The sequence below is a fragment of the Plectropomus leopardus genome, chromosome 5 (assembly GCF_008729295.1).
Source record: "Plectropomus leopardus isolate mb chromosome 5, YSFRI_Pleo_2.0, whole genome shotgun sequence".
NCBI classification, from domain to species: domain Eukaryota; kingdom Metazoa; phylum Chordata; class Actinopteri; order Perciformes; family Serranidae; genus Plectropomus; species Plectropomus leopardus.
This window is the reverse complement of record NC_056467.1, coordinates 24345520-24371114: the sequence shown is the minus strand read 5'-3', so window position 1 is coordinate 24371114 and position 25595 is coordinate 24345520. Positions and strand designations below refer to the sequence as shown.

General features: G+C 40.2%; 1 protein-coding gene across 2 annotated transcripts in view; it reads right to left on the bottom strand.

The window, feature by feature from the left end:
* Nucleotides 1–6302: 6302 nt before the first annotated feature.
* Nucleotides 6303–25595, bottom strand: part of LOC121942796 (nectin-3-like protein) — a 42381-nt gene continuing 23088 nt past the window's right edge. For both annotated transcript variants that reach the window (XM_042486054.1, XM_042486055.1), the window contains exons 3-6: nt 17678–17977; nt 14738–14855; nt 12604–12755; nt 6303–7925 (exon numbers count right to left, since the gene is read on the bottom strand). In XM_042486054.1, the coding sequence (XP_042341988.1) occupies nt 7270–7925; nt 12604–12755; nt 14738–14855; nt 17678–17977 (1226 nt within the window). In that variant the 3' untranslated portion in view covers nt 6303–7269. The remainder of the gene's footprint in view (nt 7926–12603; nt 12756–14737; nt 14856–17677; nt 17978–25595) is intronic.

Here is a 25595-nt window from a genome sequence, read left to right as displayed (position 1 = left end):
CCGCTGCTGTTTTACAAGGTAACAAAACTAAACACATTTGCTGACGGATTCATTAAGTGTGAAAAAATGCCCCTCGCGGCCATCTGCCAAAAACTTAAGAAAGGGAAAAAGGAGAGGTAACCTTAGCCCACCAACACGGCGTTATTTACCCGCACTGCCTGCACAAACATGCAGATGGTAGCAGTGATGGATTAGGCCGGGGTTATCCCAGTCAGGCAACGCAGCGATAATAGAGTGAGTGCTTTTGGGCCGAGGCGACATGGACGCTGAAGTGATGAAAGTGAAGTCCAAGAAGGGAGATTTCTGCCCAACATGCCACAGAGGATTAAGTATCTGGTTTCTCCTTCTGCTCTTAATCTGGACCAGAGGGGGCGACTGTCACTTTACTGAACAACACATATTGATAGTGTTGGTGTCACCTCCAAAGCCAGGTTAACGCCGGGGATTAAACATGGGCACTTAGAGTGGAAGGGGCTCGGATTAGGGATGCCATTGTGAATTCCTTTGTAAATGTTTTGAGGGTGTAATTTCAGTGTGATAAATTCACATAATTCAAGGAGGCACATCCTACTCTCTGAACGGTGACAGCAGGGAGTTGTGGGTGGTCAGCGGCTGTCCGGTCAATGCAGGCGTGATAAAAAACCAAGCAGAGTCGCTCGCTTCACTCTGTGAACCGGTGATGAAGAGGGTGCTGAGTTAGACAGGATGGAGAGCGGTGTGAAATGGGTCAGTTAGTTGCTATCACAGGTGTGGACAGTGGAAGAGGCTGAAGGTGACAGAGACTGATGGTCACCAGCCTGAAAGACTGAAACATCTTTAACTTGACTGGGGGAGACAAAAAAAGACCTTGTTTGGCTCTGTCAGGTGAAAAATATGTATATCTTTTTAAAAAAAAAGTAGGCTTGTGTGCACAACCTCAAAATATATTTGACAGTGTCAAAAAGGTGCATGGTATAGGTGAAGATCAGAAAAGAGAAATACCACTGGCACTCATGAGACATCATTTATTTATTTAGGGCAAGCATGGACACAAACGCGTTTTAAAGTGTTCTTGTCCACGTTTGCCCTAAACAGGTAAGGGAAGTCTTATGAGTGTCAGTGGTATTTCTCTTTTCTAGCTCTGTAAGTTGCCATATGTCATCCTGAAAACTTACTTATAAAAACTGATGGATGCCACAATAGTAAAAAAAGATGGCAGATCCTCAATGGACCTTTTCAAGTACTGTTTCCAAGGTCAAGAATCAACTTTTAATTTCAACTGTGACATTAAATATTTTACAATAATTGCAAAATGATGTAATGTGCTAACAGGAAAAGTGGTAAAAGAGGAACATAAAGACTCTAACCAACAGTGACTCAAAGACTGTGAAGATGATATTTTCTCATCACTACAAACTGGGAGCTAAAAAATGACACACACTAAACATTCATCAAACAGGTACATCCTGCAGAGGGCCTCTACTCTTTTGTAAAATATGTTTGTAATTTAGTTACCCTACATGTAGGGTGGCCAACGAGGGCAAATGTACTGTAACGGCCTCAAAAATGTCAGTTAGGTGAAATGTGTTGCAGTTTAACTGTTTTAAATGAGACTGAAGTGTTTGCTGCTTTTGCACTGCTGAGTGCCTCTCGTTTAAAATACTTCAACTCAGAGAGGAAAAAGAGGCCACTGTCAAATGGTGGTTTTTCAGCTGTCCAATCAAATGAATTCAGAAGCGATCCTACTATGATGGCGACAGCAAGTGGTAGCACGCATGGTTTGTGTGAGGCTAACTAGCTCACTTTCATTGTCAACCTAGGCAAGATGCAAGACATATCTGAACAAATTGCAGCTTAAACTACTTTCTAACATTATTACAACCATAAATAGGCCTGACGACCGACAGCAGATTGTCATACTGTCTGCAGGTCTTCCTAAAACAAGCCTTGAATCGACTATTCTCCAGGCGAAGCTCCTGGGCCAGCTGGTGCCACTTCCTGTCATTTTTCCTCTTTCTGAGGGTCTCATGTGCCCAAACAGATCTATGTTTCCTAGTGTTCAGTCCCCAGGTGCCCTCCACCTGTCCAGGTTTTATAAAGACTTTAAGGCATATTATATTTACACAATATTCATCTAAAAAAAAAGAACTGATGCAAATTCAAGAACTTAATAAAGGATAAAGATCAATCTCACTCTCTAAAATTAAAATCCTCATACACAAAAGTGCAATAGTGATGGTCTTTTATTGCAAACAAAGAAACAAAATACAATCTAGCGCACTTTCATCTCTGATTCCTGTGAGACATCAATCATTCAAACAACATACAAAATAATTGGTCAGAAACTCTCAAGAACAAATATAAAATGCAGTGAAAACAGGCTCGCCCTCTACATTATCATGAGCTCCTCGAACGCACGTAAGATAAACTAATACTCTGTGAAAATTACAGACCTCATACAAAAAAATATGATTTTTTCAATAATAATTAAAAAAAAACAGCCAGCATATTTACAGGACAATAATATTTTCTACGAATCTGGCTTGCCTAAATTCCCAGTGAAACTTTCCTTATTACAATTTTCTCAGTAACTAACTTGTTACACGTGTCCTTTCAAAGTGTATAAGGCGTGACAATTGACCTTTTGTCTATCTGACATTTTTATAAATCTTAAATATCAAGATGGCAGACATATTAAGAGACCAGTCAGTCCTCCTCTTTCATGATATTAATATCCTTTATATTAATGCTTGTCATTTTTCAAAGTTTCTGTGCATTGCTCAGCCCTTCTAAGGCACTGACTATTCAGTAGGGGAGTCCAGAACAAACTGTACACGAGCGTATAAATCAAACTGAGAGAACCCTACGCTAAACTATCAGCAATATGTACAAGTGTATAAACATTAGTGATGAGAAATAATGAAAGTAGCAAATAACTTAATTTACATGCAACCAGTTTGAAGAACTTTACAAAAACATTCATCACTTCAGCTCATATTTGCCAAACACTCTTTAAGAGATGAAACGCAGACCGAAAGTTCATTTTCAGAGCGGAAACAGCAGTTTGCATGGAGCGACTTTACCAAATAAAGCTATGAATCAGTCATATATGAAAAAAAGAGTCTGTGCACGCTGACACCGATGTGCTATATATCACCGACTTTGCGCACTTGTTGCCAAGTGCAATGAGAAAAAAAAAAAGTTAATTAAAAAGCTGAAGGTTTGAGTTGAGGACTGCTCTTCGAATGTGGGCTGCAGAGGCAGATGTGTGGAGGCAGGGTGCGTGTGTGCGATGATGAGAGTGAGAGCGAGATTATTTTCAGACATCTTTAGACCAAAGTCTTGGCATGGGAGAAGGAGGGTGGAGAAGGGTTAAAAAAAGAAAAAAAAGTGCAGCCACATTCTATAAAACCCCAATAAGAAAGACCTCAGAGTACACCCTCCCCCCGTCCTGACCTGACTGTAATACACATATATGACTCCGAATTCGAGCAACAAACACCCTGATTGACTAAACAGAGATCTTTCCAAAAAGGGTTATGTTTTCCCTTTCATGTGAGGCCAATTTGATCCATGTATCATTCCCGAGGAAACAAAAAAGAAACACTAAGTGGAAAAGGTGGAATCAAGCCGTGAGAGATGAGATCATTCATGATGTCAACTCTTTTTGTTTTTTGTGTCGCTGCGTTTGTTGTTCATAGGAAAAAAACCAAATCCCTTTGGGAACCATTACACAGACAGCTCCAACCTAGATGTTTCTTCACCAATTTTTTCACTCATGGATTAAATTTCTACTTTCCATGATCGCTGTGTATCCTCAGAGGAGCTGCCGAAGAGCCAAACCCCAACATTATAGCCTGTTCTGTGATCAGTAGTGATGTCAGCCGCTCACAATGTTTCCAACTGTGCTGTGAGGTATTCGCGCAATCATACTTCAAACGCTCACAAACTAAATCTGAAGGATCAGTTTATTAGTGCTCCTTTTTTTCTAAGCTCTCTGACCTTTTTTTTTTTGCCTTTCACCATCATGAATCACGACTGCGGAGTGTCGAGCGGGAGCAGTGAAACTGTTGGTGGTTTATGGAGCCACATAGCGTCGGATGATGACAGCTGTGATAGTCACATCTGGTATTTATATCTCATTGCTTTGATCCCACGTTTAAAATAAAAACTATAATGACCAATTGGTGTTTGTGTGCAGACAGAAATCAGAGGATACAGAGGAGGCAAAATGGGATAGACAGTGAGGCAGCCTGTTATCATGGATAAGTGGAGAGGGCCCAAGCCTGGTAGGCCTCCTTTGATGTTTGCTGACAACTGTAATAACCGAGCTGCGCTTTTAAACGGCAAGAAAGTGACTGGATTAACACATTTCAGTAAGATTTTCATGAGATCAAATTTTTAGTTTTAATACTATTTATCTTCTCCACCCTGTCGTGACTGCAAACTTATCCTTAAACTTGATTTAAAATCATTTTGAGAAATCTTTTTATCTTTGCACCTCTTGTTGACAGTTTTGCTATTCTTAATGATTTTTATTTGAAATAATAATTTTACCTTTAATATCTCATCATTGTACTTATTAATTGTAGTTCAGTATATTTAATTGCTCTCTAAAGCACTTTAAATTGTCCTGTTGAAATGTTCCATGCAAATAAAGCTGCCTTACCTACCTTTCTTGCGACAGTATTTAAGTCTCTATGGTCCAAATCACAATGTTTATTTACAATCACTTCTGCATAGAAAACACTCGCATGACGTACATAAAATCAAATGGCACGGAGCAAGTGCTTTCTGAATTGATTCGATTTTAGCCACCTAAAAAAAGCTAAGTTTACGCTTATATTTAGAATATTTTCACCACCTGACCTTGCTGATTATAGCAGTTACATTAAGACTGCCAAACTACACAGACAGTAGTTAACAGTAATATTACTAAGCAGAACACAGGAGTTGCACGTCTACCAGATAGGTTAGTGTGCAAGGTAAAGAGGAGAAAATATCCCAAATATAGTGTACACTTACACTCATATGATTTTTTTAGGTGCCTACTTTTGGTTCATCAAAGATGCTAGCAGAGCAACACAGTACATAAAACAAGCCGCAGTTAACTCTATATCTTTAAACGTTAAAGTTTTGGCTAAAAGGACAACTGAAATAAACAAGTTTGCCAATTTTACATTTCTCAGCCGTTTAAATCTATTGCCAACTGTCAACATTTAAGTGACTGTCATTGTTTGCATGACGTTACAGTGCTTCGGCCTACAGACTGTTTCACTGCTGTTCTGTTGCTAGGGCAACGGCTTTGGTCCCTGTTTACTTCCTATTAGCTACAACGGGACCCATTTAGCATGTTGTACAGCCATTCCCACACTAGATCGCCTTCCTAAACAAGATGGATTCAGAAAAAACAATGCCTGCATGTAGTCCAGCACAATTTTATGTTATTAATGTCAGCCTCACTATTTGCATTCCTTTACACTGAGTCAGAGCTGTGATAAGTTGCGGCTGTTTCCTACCGCTGCTGTTTCAAAACTTATTCCACGAGCAAGATGGGCTGGCTTTTATTGTGAAGCACCTACGAGGAAGTATTTGTCACTGTGGTTAGAGCTGTCTGTGACTGTTCATTAAAAATGTTTCAACAAAACAAGACATCTTTTTCATCTTTTTTTTGTTGGCCAATCATTCTTACTGTTTATAAGCCACTAATGGAAGTAGAAGGAGCAGTGAGCAGGTATTAAGCTGCAGGTGACAAGAAGCACACCTGCTGTTGTGTAAAAACTCCTGAAATCCGATTGCAGTTGCAATTATTTGTGACTGACATCTTTATTAAAAAGTCAGTTTGTTTGGCTGCATCAGAAACACCAGTTTCTTCTCTTGGAAAGAATCTGCTTGCAGAGTGTTTTCTACTTTGAAACCTGAGCGAATTGGCTTGATTTCTCACAAAAACAGGGACAAAGGTAATAAATAATGTAATAAGAAATGGCCCAAAAATTAGTGAGAAATGTATAAAAATTTAACATAAAATGACCTGAAATTAGCACAAAGAAAAAAAGAACAAAAGCAGGAAATGACTGCTTTAAATATTGTTTTCTTGATGTTGATATATGTACTTTTCTAGTTATTTGATTTTTTCCCCCCAGTGATTCTCTCTCTTTTTCTTAAAGCAGATTTTCAGGTCATTTTCACATTTATTTTTTAAATTTTTTTGGCAGTTTGCGATACATTTCATGCCATGTTGCTCATTGTTTTTTCTCCTAATTTTTTGAAAGAAATCAAACCAATGTGCTCACATTTAAGAGGTTTAAATACTTGTAAAAGGCGTCTGAATGCGGCACAAGGAAACTGATGTCCATCCAGGTTTCAAAGGGTTAAACCACACGTGCTGGTACTGCAGTAACCATGAATGTAGCAAAATCAACAAGGACAGAAATCTTAAAGATTACAACTTTGACAAAAGAGACATTTGTAAAATAAATCAGCTAAACTGAAGCTGTAGTAGTTCCAGTGGCCTCTCTCTCTGTCAGGTGACAGTGTTACCATTCCATGAATAATTTACAAAAAATACTGTGAGTCTGCAAAAGCCACTGAAGAACTTAATCAGAGGTTTACCAGGGCTTTTCTTTGTACTGTACTAGCATCAGTCAGTTTACTTTTCCCTCAAAACAATGCAATTCTCCCTTTTAATCATGTGACTGGTGAACCTTCCCTTTAACTTGATGATACGCGTTGTTTTTTTTTTTTTAAGCATGCAGTATAATTTGTTTAAATACTGGTTGCAGCCATGATGAACATTTCAACAGTATGAAAACGCTGTAAGCAATTGAGGGGCCGTTGTGAAAATGCCACAGAAGTCGCGAGGTTTTATGGGAGCTCAGTCGGTCAGGGGTATAAATACTTCACTAACAAGGGTTTGAACACCTGACCTGTGACCTGCGTTAAAGACAGGTGCAAACACAAACAAGTGGAATACAAAACCTCATTCACATCAGTTGAAACTTCACTGTATGCCAAAGCCTCTTAAGCTGACACAGATGCTATCACTGTTCCAGCTTATTTGTAGCTCCTTGAAATGCTACAGAAGTGAAATACAATCCACACACGTCCTTAAGGTTAAGTGGTTACAATCAAGGCAGAGCAGTATTGTTCAAAGAGCTCATTGTGAAACTGAGCTGAGAAGTTGTATCCATCCTTTAACTGAAATGACACTTTTAATGATATTTATATCTGTCACTTGTTAAATCATTCTCAGTCAGTCATTTGGCCGTTTTTTTTCCTTCACTTGTTCCCTCAGACGTACCACTCCCTGCGTGAGATCACAGATCCGTCCATGTGGGACACATAGTCGCTGTCTGTGCCATTGTCATAGCAGTCCTCCGGGAGGTAGGGGGAGCCGTTGTTCACTATGGTGCTGTGCACAGGAGGCCCACACGGGTGCATGTTTTGGGTGTTGTAGTGATCTGGGTAGTAGTTTCCCTCCTTGTGACCCCTGTGGCCGTCCCCCCTGTCAGCCCAGTCATCCCTATCCTTGTGGTCAGGGGTGTAGTCCGGGTAAATGATGTCTCCACCCAGTTTGGGTTTCAGCTCCTGGCTGCCTTTGCTCGTCTTATCTCCGTAGACCTCCTGCAGCTCATGAGGCTGCAGCACGTCCAGCTGAGACTCCTTCTGCATGTCGGAGGGCCCCAGGTACTGTTTGGTGTAGTAGTCTCCTCTGAAGGTCCTGCGCTGACGCATGTAGCAGGCGCCACCAAGGATCAGCAAGAGAATCAGGAATAAGACTCCACCAACAGCCCCGCCGACTATAGTACCCAAGCTGCTGTCAGGAAAGGAGGCCAGGGTTGGGGAGGTGAACAGGGCTCTCCGCTGATCATCAGCAGTGCCGGTTCGAGAGGTGTCGTGGAGGAGGGATGCGGTGGTGCTGGGGGCAGCCGTGGTGGGGGGAGGATCTGCAGAGCGAACATGATGGAAAGATTTAAACAGGGAGGAGGGACAGCAGATCGAGTGAGGAGTCATAAAAATAAAGAGGAGAAAGACCACACTTTATGTTCTGTAACGATTGGCGAAGCAAGTGTGAATGGTTCTTCGATTAATTTATAGCAACACGGTGCAGTGTTGGAGCAGAGGCATGCCTCTCCTGAGACTAAAGAATCTGTTGAAAGCTGTGCTGTAGAGCAAAAAGGAGGAAATGAGAGGGGCAGAGAGAGGTTAAGTGCTACATGTCGTTGTGTGTGTGTGTGCAGGAGAGAGAGACGTAGAGGGATCGGAGGACAGATGACATGCACTCATGAGCATCTGAGTGAGTGTGATTGGCTCCCTCTGCTTTCTTCTTAAGCCCTGCTGTGGGGAAGTCATGTGAGAAGATGAAACACTGTGTGATCGATGTGAGGTTCCTGCATCTGATTTGTCCTCCAGTGGCCGGCGTTTGTGATTGCAGCCAGAGTCGGGGAGGAAAGGAGGGCGGCAAGGAGCTCAAGGTCGGGATGAGAGTCTCCATTTTGACCTCCAGCCTCTGGGGCTAAGAGCAGCCTGATACCGTGAGTCAATCTCTGCGTCGGCACATCAAAGTCCTGACTACAAAGCAAAATGGCTCACACTAATAGAGGCCTGCGTCTCCAGGAGGTTTTCAAGTACTAGTTATCAAAACCGGATTCCCTGTAGAGCTGTAATAATTTCCACAACTTGTGTAAGAGTCTAATAGAGTGCCCCAGAAATGATGTTTTTCTGTGTGCCACGAAGCTACCAGCTCCCTTGTTTTCTCATCAAAAAGCCTATGGGATTTTTCCATTGGATTTCAGATCATTGCAGAACACAAGCTCTGTGGTTAATAAAAGTTTATCATACTTACACATTTTGTTAAGCAAGATAATCTTCAAAAATGTACACCACCTTTAGGATTTCTGAAGCCAAAATGCAGTCGACAGAAGTTAGAAACTAATGCTAGGCTATAACAAACTACACCATGGTTGTGTCTAAGGCTGCCACTTTACGGTCTGAGATTCGAAGCATCAGTCTAGACCTCTCAGTCGACTGAGATTGCCTCAAGTCGAGCAGTCGTTATGTCTTTTTTAAAAAATAAGTCAGTGCGCTGTGCTGTGTACGACTGGGGACATTTTTGGCCCCAGATTTTGCTGCGACTGACTTTTACAATGCTCTTTGATACATGGAACTGCATCTATGCTTACAGCAACTAATAATAATACAGTATCTGGCTTTTGTTTGATATTACATGAATAAAGACAAAAACAAAACAAGTCATCAGATATTTGTAGTGAACTTCTGAATCTGATTCGACGAGCATAATTCTGAGTTGGGTACAGCCCTAGTCGTGTCGCTAGCGCTGTGAGGTTGTGAAGCCATGTTTGGCGCAGTTTGGCTTGATGTGGTCCTGTAGTCCCTTTTAGTCACTTGTTAGCAACTACCTTTTTCAAGAAACATAAAAGCTTCAAAGTTCACAAGTGGGGTATATACTAGGGTATTTTATGTCGTAGAACAAAACGTGAAACTCTCTTGAGCTTGTGTTAACCATAGATGTTTTTTCAGGCATGTAACCGAAAACCCATTCAGCAAACCCATTGACTTTGAGACGAGGGAACCGCAGGTGCTGAAATACTACCGGATTTCCGGGTTTTAGGACTCATTACTGGGGTTCTCTATTACCTGCAATTACACACTGTGTGTGAGCCTGAAGGATCAGGGCTAAAGTGAAAGCATGAACGAGGATAACACAGACGGATCAAGGTCAGTGAACTGATACACTAGCAATCCTTCGTCAGTCACTATCAATCCCACCCTGCAGCACGACATTTTAAACTCGTGGGGTTGTGAGCATCTGCAACCATGTAGCTGATCATCGGAGAGACGAGCAGCCAAAAACCACAAGGCTGCACAGACAACTGGGAATGTGAAACAGCTACACTGAGCAGCCCGCAGCGGGGGGAGGGAATATAGCTGAGCTCAACCTGGCCATCTCCACAGGGGATGGAAGTGAGAGGCCGCATGCCCAAGTCTTAATATCTGACAAGAGAAGCAAGATAATTGCTCAGTGCAAGTCCGACTTGGACAGGATGTCAGCTGTGCTTTCGTTTGGAGCAGGACTCCAAACCAGGCCTGAACACAGATGGAGCCTGACAGCCCCTTTTTGGGGCTTCTCCAGCTCTTTTCCTCTCAACAGTGAGAAACGAAAGGGATTGTGTGTGTTAGCAGCGTACGTGTCCAAGAGCAGCAGTTGCTTTGTTTGGAAAAGGATTAAAAGGAGCAGAGGAGAAATGAAAACAAAAAGAGATGCAGAGTTCTCAGGATCCACGCCCTGACATTACAATAATGAACTCAAGTAGCAAACCATGGACAGACAGTGGGAGCAGACGGGAGTAGTTAAATACGCTGCAAGTTTTCTGACAAGGATTTATGCCACTGAACCAACAGCATTCAGAAATCCAAATGCAGGGAAACCCCTTACGGTGATTAAAAGAAGTATTTCACTGATATAAAGGACCTCACACAAAACTAGGCCGTCTCTGCAGTAGAAAGACGGAAAACAGACAAAAGACGCTTTTGCTCAAAAGGTTGAAATCCTACAACAACCACAATGCTATGCTCCAGCTGGTGGGGTGACGTAATGTGGAATGGTCCGTGTGGCGGCTGGTTGGACCTTGTGCTACAGTTTTTTTAGCCTCGGATTTCACTATGCAGGAAGCACCATTACAGCGAAATGGGGCATCAAAATATGTTTCTGAAAACATTTTAGGAGAGAAATAGGCAGTGCAGTAACATATTCTTCATTTATATATATTTATATACGATCAACACACCCTAGTTTTACAATTTAATCGGATTCTGGACCGAGTTTAACAGAAAGAGAGAGTAGGGCGAGTGTGTCCCTCAATCAGCTGTATACTTTTTGTGGCAGAGGCTGGCGGCGGGCAAACGCAAAACGAGAATACTAAATTACAGCCTATAGTCCAAGCAAAAGCCCCAAGAGCCAGCAAAACTCCTCCAAATTACATAAACTTGGTCATTTGGTGGAGCTTCACGGGGAGGGGGGGGGGTAGGCACTGGTTAGATAGACGTTTCGACTATCAAGGGAAGTCCACTCTCTGGCCATTAGTTTAAATCCATCAAGTGTTGCAATAAACTTAATCACATATCATACAACTTTAATAGATCAATATACTGTTGAATAACAACCGCAGACATACTTATGTGTACTGCAAATCTGTGAACACAATTCATTATGTCCTGCTGTGAAATCCGACCTTAAAGAAAACAAAGAGCAAGGCTACGTGGGTGCATAGTTTGCTGAACCAGCAGGGGTAAACACCCTCTTCCTTATCGGAGAATCTAATATTGCCAAAACCACAACAGTGGAAACGTTTGGTACTGATACTCTTTATCTGCTCTCCGTGCTCCTCTGTTGCCAGGAATGTGTGAAAGTGGATCTGGGCAGGGACATTTATACGAAGGCTTAGCTCTGCTAGAAGCGTTGAACTGAAGGCTGATCGTACTGAGAGGGTAATCTTACATCAGAGGGCCGCGATGAATGTCAAAAGGCACAGATTGCTCTTTTAACCAGGGGTGTTAAAGGTAATTTATGTAAGGGGAGAAACAGTACAGGTGAATAGGGTAAAATTTTAACTAATAGGTTTCACCATGAAACTTCTACGGCTGATTTTTATATGAAGAGTATCAAATTTTTGTATTACAAGTTTTTTGAAATTTTGTGTTTACATATGCAAATGATGTAACAACAGCCATAAAATGGAGGAATAAGGAATAAAATGTTATATAAATCAGGCTGTGAATGATACATGCATGAAACCCATCTGTACAAACTTTGAGAATATAGAATATAGGAAAAAAAGGGAAGTTTGGTATATGTAAGTGCAAGTGAAGTGGAGATATTTTTGGCTCACAGTTTGAGCTCATTTTGTAATATTCTATACATTTTTAGACAAAAATGAGAAACTAGGGAAAAATTTGACGTGTAAATATTACCATGAATATTCCCAGTTGATTATTTACAGTGGGAAAAAGAGAATTATGGACATCTGTTTGTCACTCTGTTAGAAATACTGACAACAGCCATAAAAAGTCACATTTTTGCTACGCTTTTAGGAATAAAATGTTCTATAAATCATGCTATTAATTGATATGTGAACAAACCACTTTATAGAAACCTTCAGAATATAGATAGGAGTAAAATTGGAACATTTATATATATAAGTGCTACTGAAGATGAGATTTTTGGTTCACAGTATGAAAAAAAAAATATTTTTGAGAAAACGAACTTAAAAGTAAATTCCATACATTTTTACACCAAAAATAAGACCCTAGGGTAAAGTTTTTTCACAATTTATGTTTAAAAATGCAAATTAAACATTATCTAATTGAATATGTGCTTTTGCATCAATTTCAAGAAAAAAACTCTGAGCTAAAATAAAAGCCTAAATGTATATTTTGGACATTTTCTTTGCATTGGTCTGACAAAATACATATTAGGTGAGCAAAATAGCCCAAATGATCAAAATTGATGAGTGATTGAAAAAACTGTTTTCACCTGGGCTGTCTCACCTTCAGTAAACAGAAAAAAAGCATCCAATAGCAAAGGGTGTAAAAGTCAAACCGTACCTTGTACCCAAAAGTTTACATCCTGACTGCGGAGACCAATGTCGTTTATCACTTCACAGCGGTACACTCCAGAGTCATTGCGCTCCAACGGGCGATTGAAAGCAAAGCTATTGTTTGATATGTCAACACCCTCCGGCATCAATCCATCCAACCTGTGCAGAAATGAAACATTACATGAATCACACATAGACACTCAAAGAAACACATTATTACTGTTTTAAAGTACTGCAGTAATGTCACTGTCCTGACGGTTGTGTTGAATGTACAATTCGTAGGCCTGCTGCACCTATTATATGATCACATGACTGTGGTAATTTGAGCTGACTGCAGTTCCATCGGTTGTGGGGGAAAAGCTTTTTTTACAGTAACACAAGGTTTCAACGTCAGAGCAAAAACGAAAATAAAGAGCTTGGCTGTCTAGACTTTACTAGACTTTACAGCAGGTCTCATTTGAACTGCTGTCAGTTCAAATGAGACCATTTTTCTTGTTTTCAAAGTAAGATGATGACAAAGAGCTGCCAATAGGCCAGTGTTGCTCTGATGCATGAACCATTTGGAGTCTTTTATTTATAGCAGGGAGACTTCCCAATGGGTGCAGCAGTGCATTCAACAGCTCCAGTGTCCGGGCTCCAAAAGTCAAGCTGGAGGTAATTTATAGACAGACGATTCTTCATTCTGCTGCCTTATTTAAGTTTGTCTGAAGCCTGGACCAAACAGCAGCAGATCATCACATAGTATTTGCTGCAATATTACTCAACAAACATGCTCCTTTTGCCTGCTTGTCACTCAACTGCTGATCAGCAAAACAATCATAGGAAAAACAAAACTCACCATCACTAAATACCAGTGGTAAACCCAACCATGTTTCATTACAATCCAGTAAACTGTGGAAGTGAGATTTTACTTGAACATGTGATGAACTGCTTGGCTCCCATTATTTACATTCTACAATGGCTTTTTTAGCGGTCCGGATCATGTCATTGAATCTATTTAACACTAGCTGCTGACAACCTGAAGACAAATGTTAAATGTTATTCCCAAGTTTATCAGTTGACAAGGGCTGTCTGATCGTCTTTTACAGCAGATTAGATTTAACTGTTGTGTCTCCTGAATTTGGGATGGAGTTGGTCGCTGCATTTGCAAGACACTTTAACAAAATGTGTCAGCCTGTTGTGACATAATAAGTATTAGGTGGCTGACTTTCAGGGGAAGACAAGCATACAAAGAAATGAGACCCCTCAAAGGCCCATCATTAGGGCGAGGCTATGGATGTGCACGATTAGTCAACTAGTCTCTTTGACACACACAAACACACACACACACACACACACACACACACACACACACACACACACTCACACACACACACACACGTGCGCTCTCCTAGATGGAAACACATCCACGCAGCCGGCACAAGTCTGCAGCTGTCTGCGTACGTTTAACACATGAAGTATGTCAGAGCCTCACACGCTTACGCCAGCTGGATGTCTTCTTGCTAGGCTGAACAAGAGGTGCTTTTGGGTGTACAGGAGAACCCGAAAAGCCTGGCTGTGTGTGTGTCAATTTGCATTTACACTAATGCAAGAGAATTACCACATTTGTGTTTGTTTGGAGATGAGTCCGGCAATAAATCACACATTAAATAAATGTTATTTGTTAACTTTTACTGTTAACTTTCACTGAGTTGTTACAAAAAATGCACAATGTTCATAATACAAGTGTCACACACATTTCAACATTTATAATATGATTTGTTTATTAAAAAATGTAATTTCAAATGGCTCTTATAATATTCATACACAACAATATTTTATCGGATGATGTTTATTAGCCTTGTTGATTGTGCCCAATTTGAACTGTTTTCTGAGTGTTTCCTTCCTTCTAGACTAGTTGACTAGTCAAAGTTTTAACTTCTATCTAAATGTCAGAGAAACTAGTCGCTAGGAACATCGCTTACAGCATCATCTCATTGACCCCAAAAGACCAAATTTAAACATGTACAGCTGAAGTGCAAGTTTGCCTAAGCCTGCAAAACCTTTAGAAGAATACAATATGCTGCTAAATTCTGGGAAAAAACGAAAACTTATGATGAGAAGTTAAAATCCACAAGAAGGCAACTGTTGGGGACACTGACCTGGTCCATGAGAAGTGCCGTGCAGGAGGGTTGGCTTTGGCACCACAGGTGAACTTCACATTCTCTTGACCCACATACCAATTTTTATCAATTCCAATTATCGATACCACTGGTGCAACTGTAAAACAAAATAAAACATAGTGTTAAAAATGTGTGTCATTTGCTAAGAACATCCTGTTGACCAAAATGTGTTTTATTTTTATTTCACAGGGTAAAAGACTAGGACTCAATAATCAGACATTGTGATCCCCCCAGCCTGATGACAAATGAGCTTTTCCAGAAAGAACAAAGCATGCATTATAAGCACAGTAGCGGAGCGATGACAAAAACAAAGCTTGTGCAGGACTGTAGCAGGGTACAGGATCTACTGGTGAATGAGTGCCAACAGAACAAACAAATGACCTTGGGTTGGTGGAAAGTTAGAAAATGACAGACTCACTCAGACAGTAGATGTACTGCAGCTAATAATAAACCCTACTGCCTCACCATGACAAAGAAAAAACAACAAAGGAAAGCAAGAGGATGCCTAAATGAAACCCAGCAGTTGCCAGTGTAATAAGACATGGCAAACACTGACTTAGATATCCAATATTTCATTTTGATTTCTCTGGAGGACAGATGAGGAACTCATTACAGCACACAGGAAGATGCCTCTGCTCATCGTGTCCACTGACCCTTTTCACGCAGCTCAACGCTGAAATTGTGCTTCTTTTGCACTTAAAATCCCTTGCCTCTGCATTTGACATGATTTATTGAGCTGGAAAGCCTCTTTCTTCCTGTATTAACCTTGTTTTTTTTTTTCTCCGTCTCCATCCGCTGCCCCCCAGCAGCCCCCTGCTTCTTATGTTGCTGCTGAGGCCTGATCAATATTTCATAAAATACCTTCATTAGCCTGCACTCACACAGTCCAAACACAGGCTACCCCTTAGAACAGCTCGCCAAGGAAGTATGCATCAATGATTATAGCATTAAGATGACTCTTAAATGGTCCCTTTATGGGCGAAGGAGGAAAGGTAGTGAGCAGGCTATTCATAAATCAAACTATCAGCATGGGTTAATATCGATAAGATACACTGTACCTGTTAGGGCTGCGCAATTAGAGCTATAATAATCATTATTTTCATAGAAGGAATGATCATGATTATTCATCTTGGTACTACCATGAGCAATTTATATTACTGATGACAATTACTAAAATTTCAATAAACTGCATAATCTTTTACAACTAACTGAGCAGCCATGGTGCTTCACTCAATCCAAGGAGGGGAGTAACATGATCAGAGGCAAGAATTTAGTGTAGCTGGTGAAAGACAAAACCATTTAGACTAAAATTTGTCTTTTTATTTGTGACTCTTTGAACATTTTGAGGTGGAACTTAGTTATTCTATATTTTTGTTGTTGTGGCTTTTAGCAAACATCACTGAAACAGGAGTAAATAGGGCTTGTACTAGGGACCACGGATTTGGTGCATTGGTAAGTATTTACAGCAGCAGACCAAAGAATGAGTCACTGACTCAAAGTAAACTATAACTTCTATGTTCATTGTCAGCCAGTGCAATGATTTTGCTCACTGATGTGTTTTCAGACAATCAAGGTACACATGCACATCTTTGTTGTCCAGGTTCTGAGTCTAATACTGCAACTGAAATTTCTGTCTCCGTAGTACTCCCAGCTCTGTTAAATGTTCCCTTTATTATTTCCACTTTATTTCATAGGGAAAGCACAATTTACAATTTACAATCCCCTGCACCTACATAAACAGCCAATTTTGGGCTTGGCTGTTAAATGTGTTACAGTTGAATTCTTAAGGGAAGGATTAACAATGTTGCAAGTCAATAGTTTTTGGACAACAGATGTCCATAGCACAGAGGAGCATGCTACATCAGGTTTAGGCTACACAATTACAGTTGTTCCAATACTGATACCACTACTAATAACTCTGATACTGCCTAAAATCAGAGTTGGTGAGTCCTATGCACCGATCTGATACCATGTCATTTATGAACAAACTTTAAACCCTCTGAGATTGTTGATATAATATATATTAGAATATCATCGCTGCAGCTTTCCAATGAGCGCTACAGTGTGATCCCATCCCAATCAGTAGCCTATTAATCCAGAATCCAGCAGTGTTTTTTTTAGAGACTTTATAAAAGGAATACATCCAACAATGAATGTCTTCTGTGATTATTCATTAATTTATCTGTGTCGAAAAAGAACTGTTGTTTTTAGTTGTTAGCAGAAGCCTTAGCAGAATCCCATGATACAGTGGGTTGCGTCTGTCGAGGAATCAGAGGCTGTGTTGTTGTGTGCGTAACATCGCCGATCGCATAGGCCATATTCATCCAATTCTAGTATCAGTAGAATCTGTACTGTTTAAGCAGCAACTAAAATAATGAGTAGAATATTGTGAGTGTAACAAATTATTTAATAGGTATTGTAAAACCTGCAACCAGGGCATTGGCTACTGAGTAACCCCCAAACTATATACAGTATAATATAATATATCTAAGATGTAATGGTGATTATTCAATCTTTACATTTTTTTTGGCTTTGTGACACAGAAAGAGGTTAGTAGTATACAGCTCTTAAAAATCGTTATCAGCAAAAAAAAATGGTATTGGAACTTCTGGACAGGCAATACTTAGTAGAAGAATTATTTTACATTGTTGGTTTTGTTCTTCTTGTGAGATAGAGGGCATTAGAGGGGGCTGATATTTTTAAGAGCAAACTCAAGACCTACCTTGAGTGGGGGGGGTGATTTATTGTATGAAGTACTTTGTGTTACAGTTTGCTTGTATGAAAAGTGCTAAACAAATAAAGTCTGATTGATTGATTGATATGTCAGTAAGATAAATAAAGAATACCGCCAGACTTTTCCTCTAAACTGTAAGTAAAAGATAAAACAGAATGAAGGAGGTCTTATTATTCAGCACTTACACTGAACGTTTAGTATGAAGGGGATTCGGAACTCTGTTTGCAGGGCCGGGTGGCGCACCACACAGGTGAGCGTCTTCCCCTGGGCGTAGCTCTGCGGTTGCCACATATAGCGTACGTGTACAGTGGTGGTGCCGTTGAGCTCGTCGTGACTCAGTCTCTCGCTTCGTCCGTACAGCTCTGTCTCCCAGAAAACCTCGGCAGCGGGGCGGCCACGCTCTGCTATGCAGGTGGCCACCAGTGACTCGTTCCCGCCGTCCAGCAGAGCCGTGGGGCCGGCAGACACATAGACCTTTGGCTCCACTGTGATAAAGAGAAGGAGAGAGAGAAGGGGGAGGAGAGGAAATGACAGAATGGAGAAAACATTACAAAATGTATATTGATTCTTTTGTGTATGTTTATGAATAAATTATGTCCATCACATTGTATGTGGACAGAAGGAAGTGGCCTTTGTATACTTAACTGTCAGAGAAAGCAAATTGACTTCTTCCATTTCATATATTCATTAAAAATTGATGAACCATGCCATTAAATCATATGGAGGCATCTCAGAGACTGAGCTGTCTTTATTGTTGTGTGACTGAGGAGGCACTGCATGGCTCTAGCAAAGCCTGATGTTTGCATGACTGGGAAAAATATTGCAGAATCGGAGGCTACTGGCAGTCAACTGACACTGCGTTATGTTTGTATTTGACTGTGTTGTACTGGAAGACGAGGAGCTAGGTTACAGTACACCTCTCAGCACTTAGAGTTATGTTATACCGGCTTCCTGAGAGTACCTGCAGGTTTAGACTGAACAAGGATTTTCTTAACAGTGAGGCAAAACAGATCCATGCAAGAGGGACGTGACCAGAATAATGCAACCCTCGACCTGTTGTGCAAAGTAATAGAACAGTTTAGCTTATGCTGCACAGGCCTAATAAAAGGTTTAATAATCACAAACTGTCAGAGATGACACTTGGGAGAGTTCAGCAAGACAAAAGAGGGAAAGGGGGAGTCGGAATGCAAAAAATACTCTGCTGGGGGGGGGGGGTACTGAAGTACTTGCTACACAGTTTACACCTGCACCTTCAAGACAAGTGGGATTTAAGACTTTTTAATGCTACTTAGAATGAAAGCAGTAGAGAGACGCAAATACTAAACCTACAACTACCAGAATGCAGCTCTCCCTTCCAGACCAATGAATGCTCCTGCTGGTGGGGGACATCATGTGGACTGGTCCGTTGGAAACAATGACGGTTGGCCAGATCTTTTACTCTAGTTAAATGGTAAGCTAAAACATGTTTCTGACATGTTTCTGACAACATTTGATATGAGAAATGGCCAACGCTTTAACAGAATCTTGGTTAATGTTCGATTGGCGCTGCTTAGTTTTACTGTTTGATCTTTGTTTTTTCTGCCTCCATTTTCACTGTGCAGGAAGCAGTATGGCAGCCACTTTCTGTTCATAAATTCTTGCTATTACAGCTAAACAGGGCATTAAAATATGTAAGGAGGACCACTGCCTAGTTTCACCTTTTGACTGAATTTCTGTCTGAGTTGGAGAGAGAGTGGCAGGTAAGTCTCTTGATCCAGCTTTATAACTCTTTGTCTGCAGTGGTGGGCAATATGCAATTGCAGAGAGACTACCTATAATTTGAGCAAAAGCCCGAGAGTAGGGGGAGGAGGGGTATCTGGGCAGTGGTTAGATGGAGGGAGGTTAATAACAGTTCATCTACACATACAACCCACACTGTTTTGATACAAAGCTGGTTGAAAATCAGCAAAATATCCCTTTAATTTCTTCCTTAATTTTTTCTTTCTCCTGCAGAGCACCACCTTCTCTGCTCTGTCCTTTTTAAAAGACCAGCTGTTCCACTTGCTACAATAATGACCGTTTTAAAAGCACATGGGGGACACACACCAGCTTAATCCACAACACAAGGCCATCACCTTTAAGACATCTGCCACCCCACTCCTCCGACCAAGCAGGAGGTCCAACAACAAATTCAATACCTCCCGGCTCCCCCTTTTTCCAAAAATAACCTGGCGTCTCCTGTACCCACTGCAGGGGCGGGGACATCGCTCTCGGTCATCCACTCACATTCTTCATTCACTTCCCTCTGCCCCTCCTCACAGGCCTCTGACTATAAACAGTAGCTGCTCTATGTTAAGAGGCGAGCTGGCTGAAGCTTCAGAATAACTAAATCAGAGAGACGTGTTAATTTGGAGTTGCCGTCAGGAAGGGAGGGGAACGCTTTGGATGAGTGGAAATGCTTTAGGGGAAAGGGTAACGATTTCCCTTCAGAAAACTGGCTGCATTGGCCCTTTCCCGCCCACGTACACACTGATCCACATATGCACACTGAACACTGACGTCAGAGCGAGGACCCCTAGAAACAGGGGATTTAATGAGATGTTCAATGTTCATCACGTCTGGACATTTTTACAGAAAGATCTATCATCCAAAACCTATAAACTTACATTTTTACTCTTTAAAGCAGTCAGTATGGTGATCTATAGTAGTTCTGAATTAAAAAGCCATCATTTTTGTAGATTTTTTAGATTTTGGCTGCTGTGATGCAAAAGGTTAGTACTTAAACAACATTAAATGCAGGAGTGGAATGTAACAAAGTACATGTACTGTACTTATGTACGAATTTGAGGTACTTTACCTAAGTATTTTCTTGTCATGCTACATTATACTAAATCAGAAAAAAATATTGTACTATGTACTTCACTATTTACTAATTAAGATTTTTGGCATAAAAAACAAGGAGATTTTATAAAATATTATGTTTGCTATTACTTAATTACCAAACAGTTTAGCACAAGTACAAGCATAAAGATTAGTTGTTTAATCTGTCAGGTCACAGAAAATTAATTGTCAACTATTTTAATAAACATTTAAGTTTTTCTCTATTTTTAAAAATTGAGAATTGGGGTGTCTCTTCTTTTTTTTAAAATTATTTTGAGTTTTGTGGTGTTTTTTCTTAAAAAAAATTTTGGGTGTTTTTTTTTTTCCCCATGGTTAGTCAACATGGGTTACTTTCACTTTTAATACTTTAAGTACATTTTCCTGATTATACTTACTTACTGTTACTTAAGTAATGTCTTCCATACAGGACATTACTATACAATAGAGTATAGAGTATTCTTACAGGTTGGTATTAGTACTTTCACTGAAGTAAAGGATTTGAATACTTCTTTCACCACTGATTAAATGCTGTCAAGCATCAAAGGCCAGTTTGTGAAGCAAAACAGCCATAATTCATCGTGCAAATGAGACCACGCTCAGCAAGCAGATAAGATCAATGAAATTATGTGCAAGTGAGCTGTCAGCTAAGGCTGGCCACATTAGCTGATTGGTAACAGAACATGAAAAGATAAGATATAGGACATACATCAACGTGCAAACAAAATATAGCTTGCATGTTGTGTGTTACTTCACAGAAACTGGAGGGGAAGTCCAGCATTATCTGAATAGACTGAAAGGAGAAATGAAACATTTCCCACCACAGAAAAAAGTATGACCTTGGCTTCAGTGAGTAAGCAACTTAAACCATCCCTCTGTGGGGCTGATTCCTCAGTTTTATGACTCAGCAAATAAGAAGCTGCATTATTGGCCACATGGGTGAACAGACAACTTAAAACAAAAAAGGATGCTGTTCATGGTTGGAGCAGAAAGCACAAACACTTATCGATAAAATCTGCCCCACCAACTTAATATGTGTGCATGTTTAGGAAAGTCAATTGCAGTTCATTAGATTTCCCATTCACCTGTCAGCACTTTCACACAAAGGGTCATGCTAATTCATTCACTTTATGTGTCATATTTTCCTCCTCTGGTTCCTTCCTATTGCTAACTGGTGGAGACTTTTGGCTCACGTACTGCAGCACACTTCCTGCTGAACTGTTCCTTAAAAACTTGGGCCTTTTCTGTGAAAGGCTTTAGACACATGATTAAAAAAAAAAGCAAGACAGCCAAATCAAATATTGTGCGTTGAGTGTCTCGTGATTAATGCAAGAGAAGGTTTGTATCGAAAGTGTAACTTTTGAAATTAAGTCAATGCCCACTGCACCTGTTAATCATTATTATGTGTCGTGACTTAGGTCTATTATTCATGGGTTTGAGCCTTTTCATCGCTTTAGTTTAGTTCATTTCAAAGGAATGCAAATGAGGTCAAGTGCTCTTTCCTCAACCTCAAAATATAAACATGAATCAAAACCTGGAACTTTGAGTTGAGTTGTTTAAACTGAAGTAAATACACACTGTTAATCCAATACTGTGTATATAGAGAGTTTATTAAAGAGGACCACTTACGCTTATTTTCAGGTTTATATTTCTAATAAAGGTTTCTACTATCGTGGTAACATGCCTCTATACTCACAGACCACTTCCTTCCTCATGCTATCTGTGCTGGAATACCTGTATTCGCCATCTGTATGAGATGCTCTATTAGCCTGTCTCTTTTGGCATCCCTCCAAAAATAGCCTGGTCTGCTCTGATTGGTCAGCATTTCCGTGTTTTTTGTATCCCAGTGTCTCTACACCTTCATTGCAGCCAGGAAATGACTGTAACGAGGAATAGTGACACTTCCGACCATGAAAACCCCCCAATAAAGACTTGTAAACACAACCAACAGCAATATGGTCCAAAATCTGGAATAAATTAATAACATCAGCAACAAAGATTACATGCTTTTACAGACGTTAGCTTGTAGCTACATGCGGCAGTATACTTGCAGCCAGGAAAAGACTCTAATGGAGAATAGTGGCACTTTCTATCATGAAAGATCACCAATAAAAGCTTCTAAACACAACTGGACATGTTCCAGTAGGAATATGATCCAAATTCTAGGAGAAAAGATCAAAGATTACATGTTTTCTCTAACATTAGCTGGTGGTTACATGTAGCAGCTGCAGAATGACTGTAACACAGAACAGCGATGCTTTCTACTGTGAAAAATCCCCAATAAAAGCTTCTTAACACAACAGGATATGTTCCAGGAAGAATATTATCCTAAATAAGGGAGAAATGAACAACATCAACAACATCAGTGGGAGAGATTGCATGTTGTGCTAATGTACTAATGTTAGCAGCTTCATGTAGCTGCGTACATGCACCAACGAATGACTGTAACGGAGAATAGCATAACATTTTATTGTGAAAAATCACCAATAGAAGCACATGCAGCAGCGTGCCTGGAAATGATGACCAAATAAAGACATCCGGCACAGTGTGGATAACTGATCTGTTGATACGTTCACAGCTGATCAGATAGATGGATGAGAGAAGATATTTGCAGATTTTTGTAAGTGAAAGAAAGTTTGAGGCCCAGCAGACTGCACGGTTTAGTTTTACTTTTAATGTGCTAGACGTTCTGCTGCCTGTCTCTGACGCCACTATGCTATAAGTAACCCAGCAGTGTATATATTTTAATACCACTCCTAATTAACAGTCCAGCTCCATTTATTGAGACTGTGGCGGGACAAATAAGACTATGGCGGAATCACTGTGACACACTGTGACTTCATACTGTAGCCACAGTTGAAAAAAAATACTGGAAACAGAGTATTCAGAGTGGCTGGAAAACTCAAGTTTTTGCTTACAGGGATTACTTTTACGTATTTGTACCTCATTATCTGACACTTAAGCCAAGTTTAATATGACCATGTTACACTAGATATATGACACAGAAATGGAAAAGCATAATCAGTCCCCTTTAATGAACTTGAATTATAAACATTAATATATTGACCAAATGCTGACGTGTGATCCAGATTTTTTTTTCTTCGATGCAGCTATCTCTTCCTTTCTCAAAACACTCCTGTGAAAGTGGCCTAAGTTAACCCAAAATGAGGCAGAGATGAAGAAGCCAGTCTTAATCGCTGTCTTGGGAACTTGACTTTGCTGAGTTTACGTCTTGTAATTGTGATGTGCGATCTTTAAGAAAAACACCCTGTGCCCACATGACATGTATCTAATTGCCAAGAACATATATTTCCACCATAATCACACTCTAATTACATGAGAATTGTAAAGTAGGCCTAAGCATGTATTTGTCTATGGGTGTGCATGTATGTGTTTGTTTGAACCATAAAAATCCCAACATGCCTGAGAAACTGCTCAGAGAGCAACGCAAGGTGAAGCTGAACTCTGTGAGGTCCCAGACACTGTGGCTGTTACAGCAGCACTTAATGTACCACTCATTAGTCATCACAGTCTCCTTCAGTCTCTTGAGTGAGACAAGAAACTACTGCCTACAGTGCAATCTCCAACTCTCAGCACTGCCTGAGTGCAATCCAACCACCAATTTAGGGCTTGAAACATATGCTGACCACAGAGAAAGTTCAACGTTGATGCTCCTAAGAGAGGGAGTTTCTGTATGTGCTCCATACAGCGTAGAATATACATGTTAACACCGGTACACAGACAGTACAGTGTATGTGCGCAATGCTTTGGGAAAACAAGAAAACGGTAATTTGAATTTCCATTAAAAATGTATCACATTCATATCAAGGAGCAATAAACAAACATCTTTGTTACGAGTAACAAGCATTGCTAGTCATATTATATTATATAACAATAGTATAACTTTTCCTAGTAATAAGTAGTATATCATATTACTAATAACATTTCCATAATGATATTATAGGTACCCCAAAAACAAATGGTTACAACTTGTCACCTTTCTACTGATGTACTGATGTAGTGATTTGAAATCCTATGATCAATCACATTGCCGAATTTATCTTCGTAATCAAGTACATCACAAAGCAGTAAGCTAGCTTGGACAATGGAAATTCTTACATAAGAAGCTGAAAGCATTCCACTTTCTTTGATTTGGTCTGAGGGGAAAGATGTCAAGATTATTGTTGTTTGGAGAAGTGGTACTGTGTGTGCATGCAGGTTTTTTTAACATGGGTAAACCCACTATAATAGGCTACAGACTGCTTTCTCGTTGCCACTGGAGCAGAGCCGTATACACAGCGCTGCAGCAGACAAGTTCTTTGGTGTGTCTGTGCTTCATCACAGACTGGAGAACGGGTTAACTGTAGAAAGCAGCATGGACAGAGGTCTGTGAAAACTTTATGGTGGTTACCTATTTTTTTAATATCTCTTCCTTATTTAGTCTCTCTTTAAAACTCGGTGCAGACTAATTTGGATTGATGTTTGAGTACTGCTTAGGTTGGGACAGACAGTAATTAGTGGCGGTGAATAATTGCATCTCATTGAGGGTGATCTCTCCTCAGCTACAGAGGACGGCTGTACTACACTGGCTAAACAACCAAAACTGGATTATGATAGTGGGCAACAGGCTACACGCGACAAAGAACTGATGGTTGATGAAATGCTGCCTCCATGACTGACTTTCTGCCTTTCAGAAAAATCCCTTAGATCTGTGGTTTAACGAATAAGTGCTGGCAGGGAGTAATAAGTAAAGTAATCCATAACATTTTAAGGCTGTGACTAATAAATTTAATTTTTTTATAGAGCCAAACACTGCAGATGTCATTTCAGAGTATTAGAGGCAATCAAAAAAAAAAAAAAAGAAAGAAAAAAAAAGAAAATTATGCTGATACTAAAAGTGCAGATATCCCAAAGTATAGCATCTTTAATTATATATTTTCGACATTGCAGACTGCCAAGTTTGTCATCTGTTTCTCAATGCCTGTGAGAGCTTCACAAATGCCAGTTAGTCAGCCTGAGGTATGATTTTATAATTAGTGACAAAGGGTAAAGAGGTCACCACTAACAACAATCCTCACTGCCTCAGGGGAAATAGATGCACATTGTAGTTTCAAGACCAGTGCTTAAACATGAAACTTTTTTCATGCAGCTTGGTTATAAATGCAAGTGAATGTCATGAGAGTCACTCCATATCACACCCTGCAATTAACTTGTTCTTGCATGATACTAGTTGCATCAAGCTGAGAC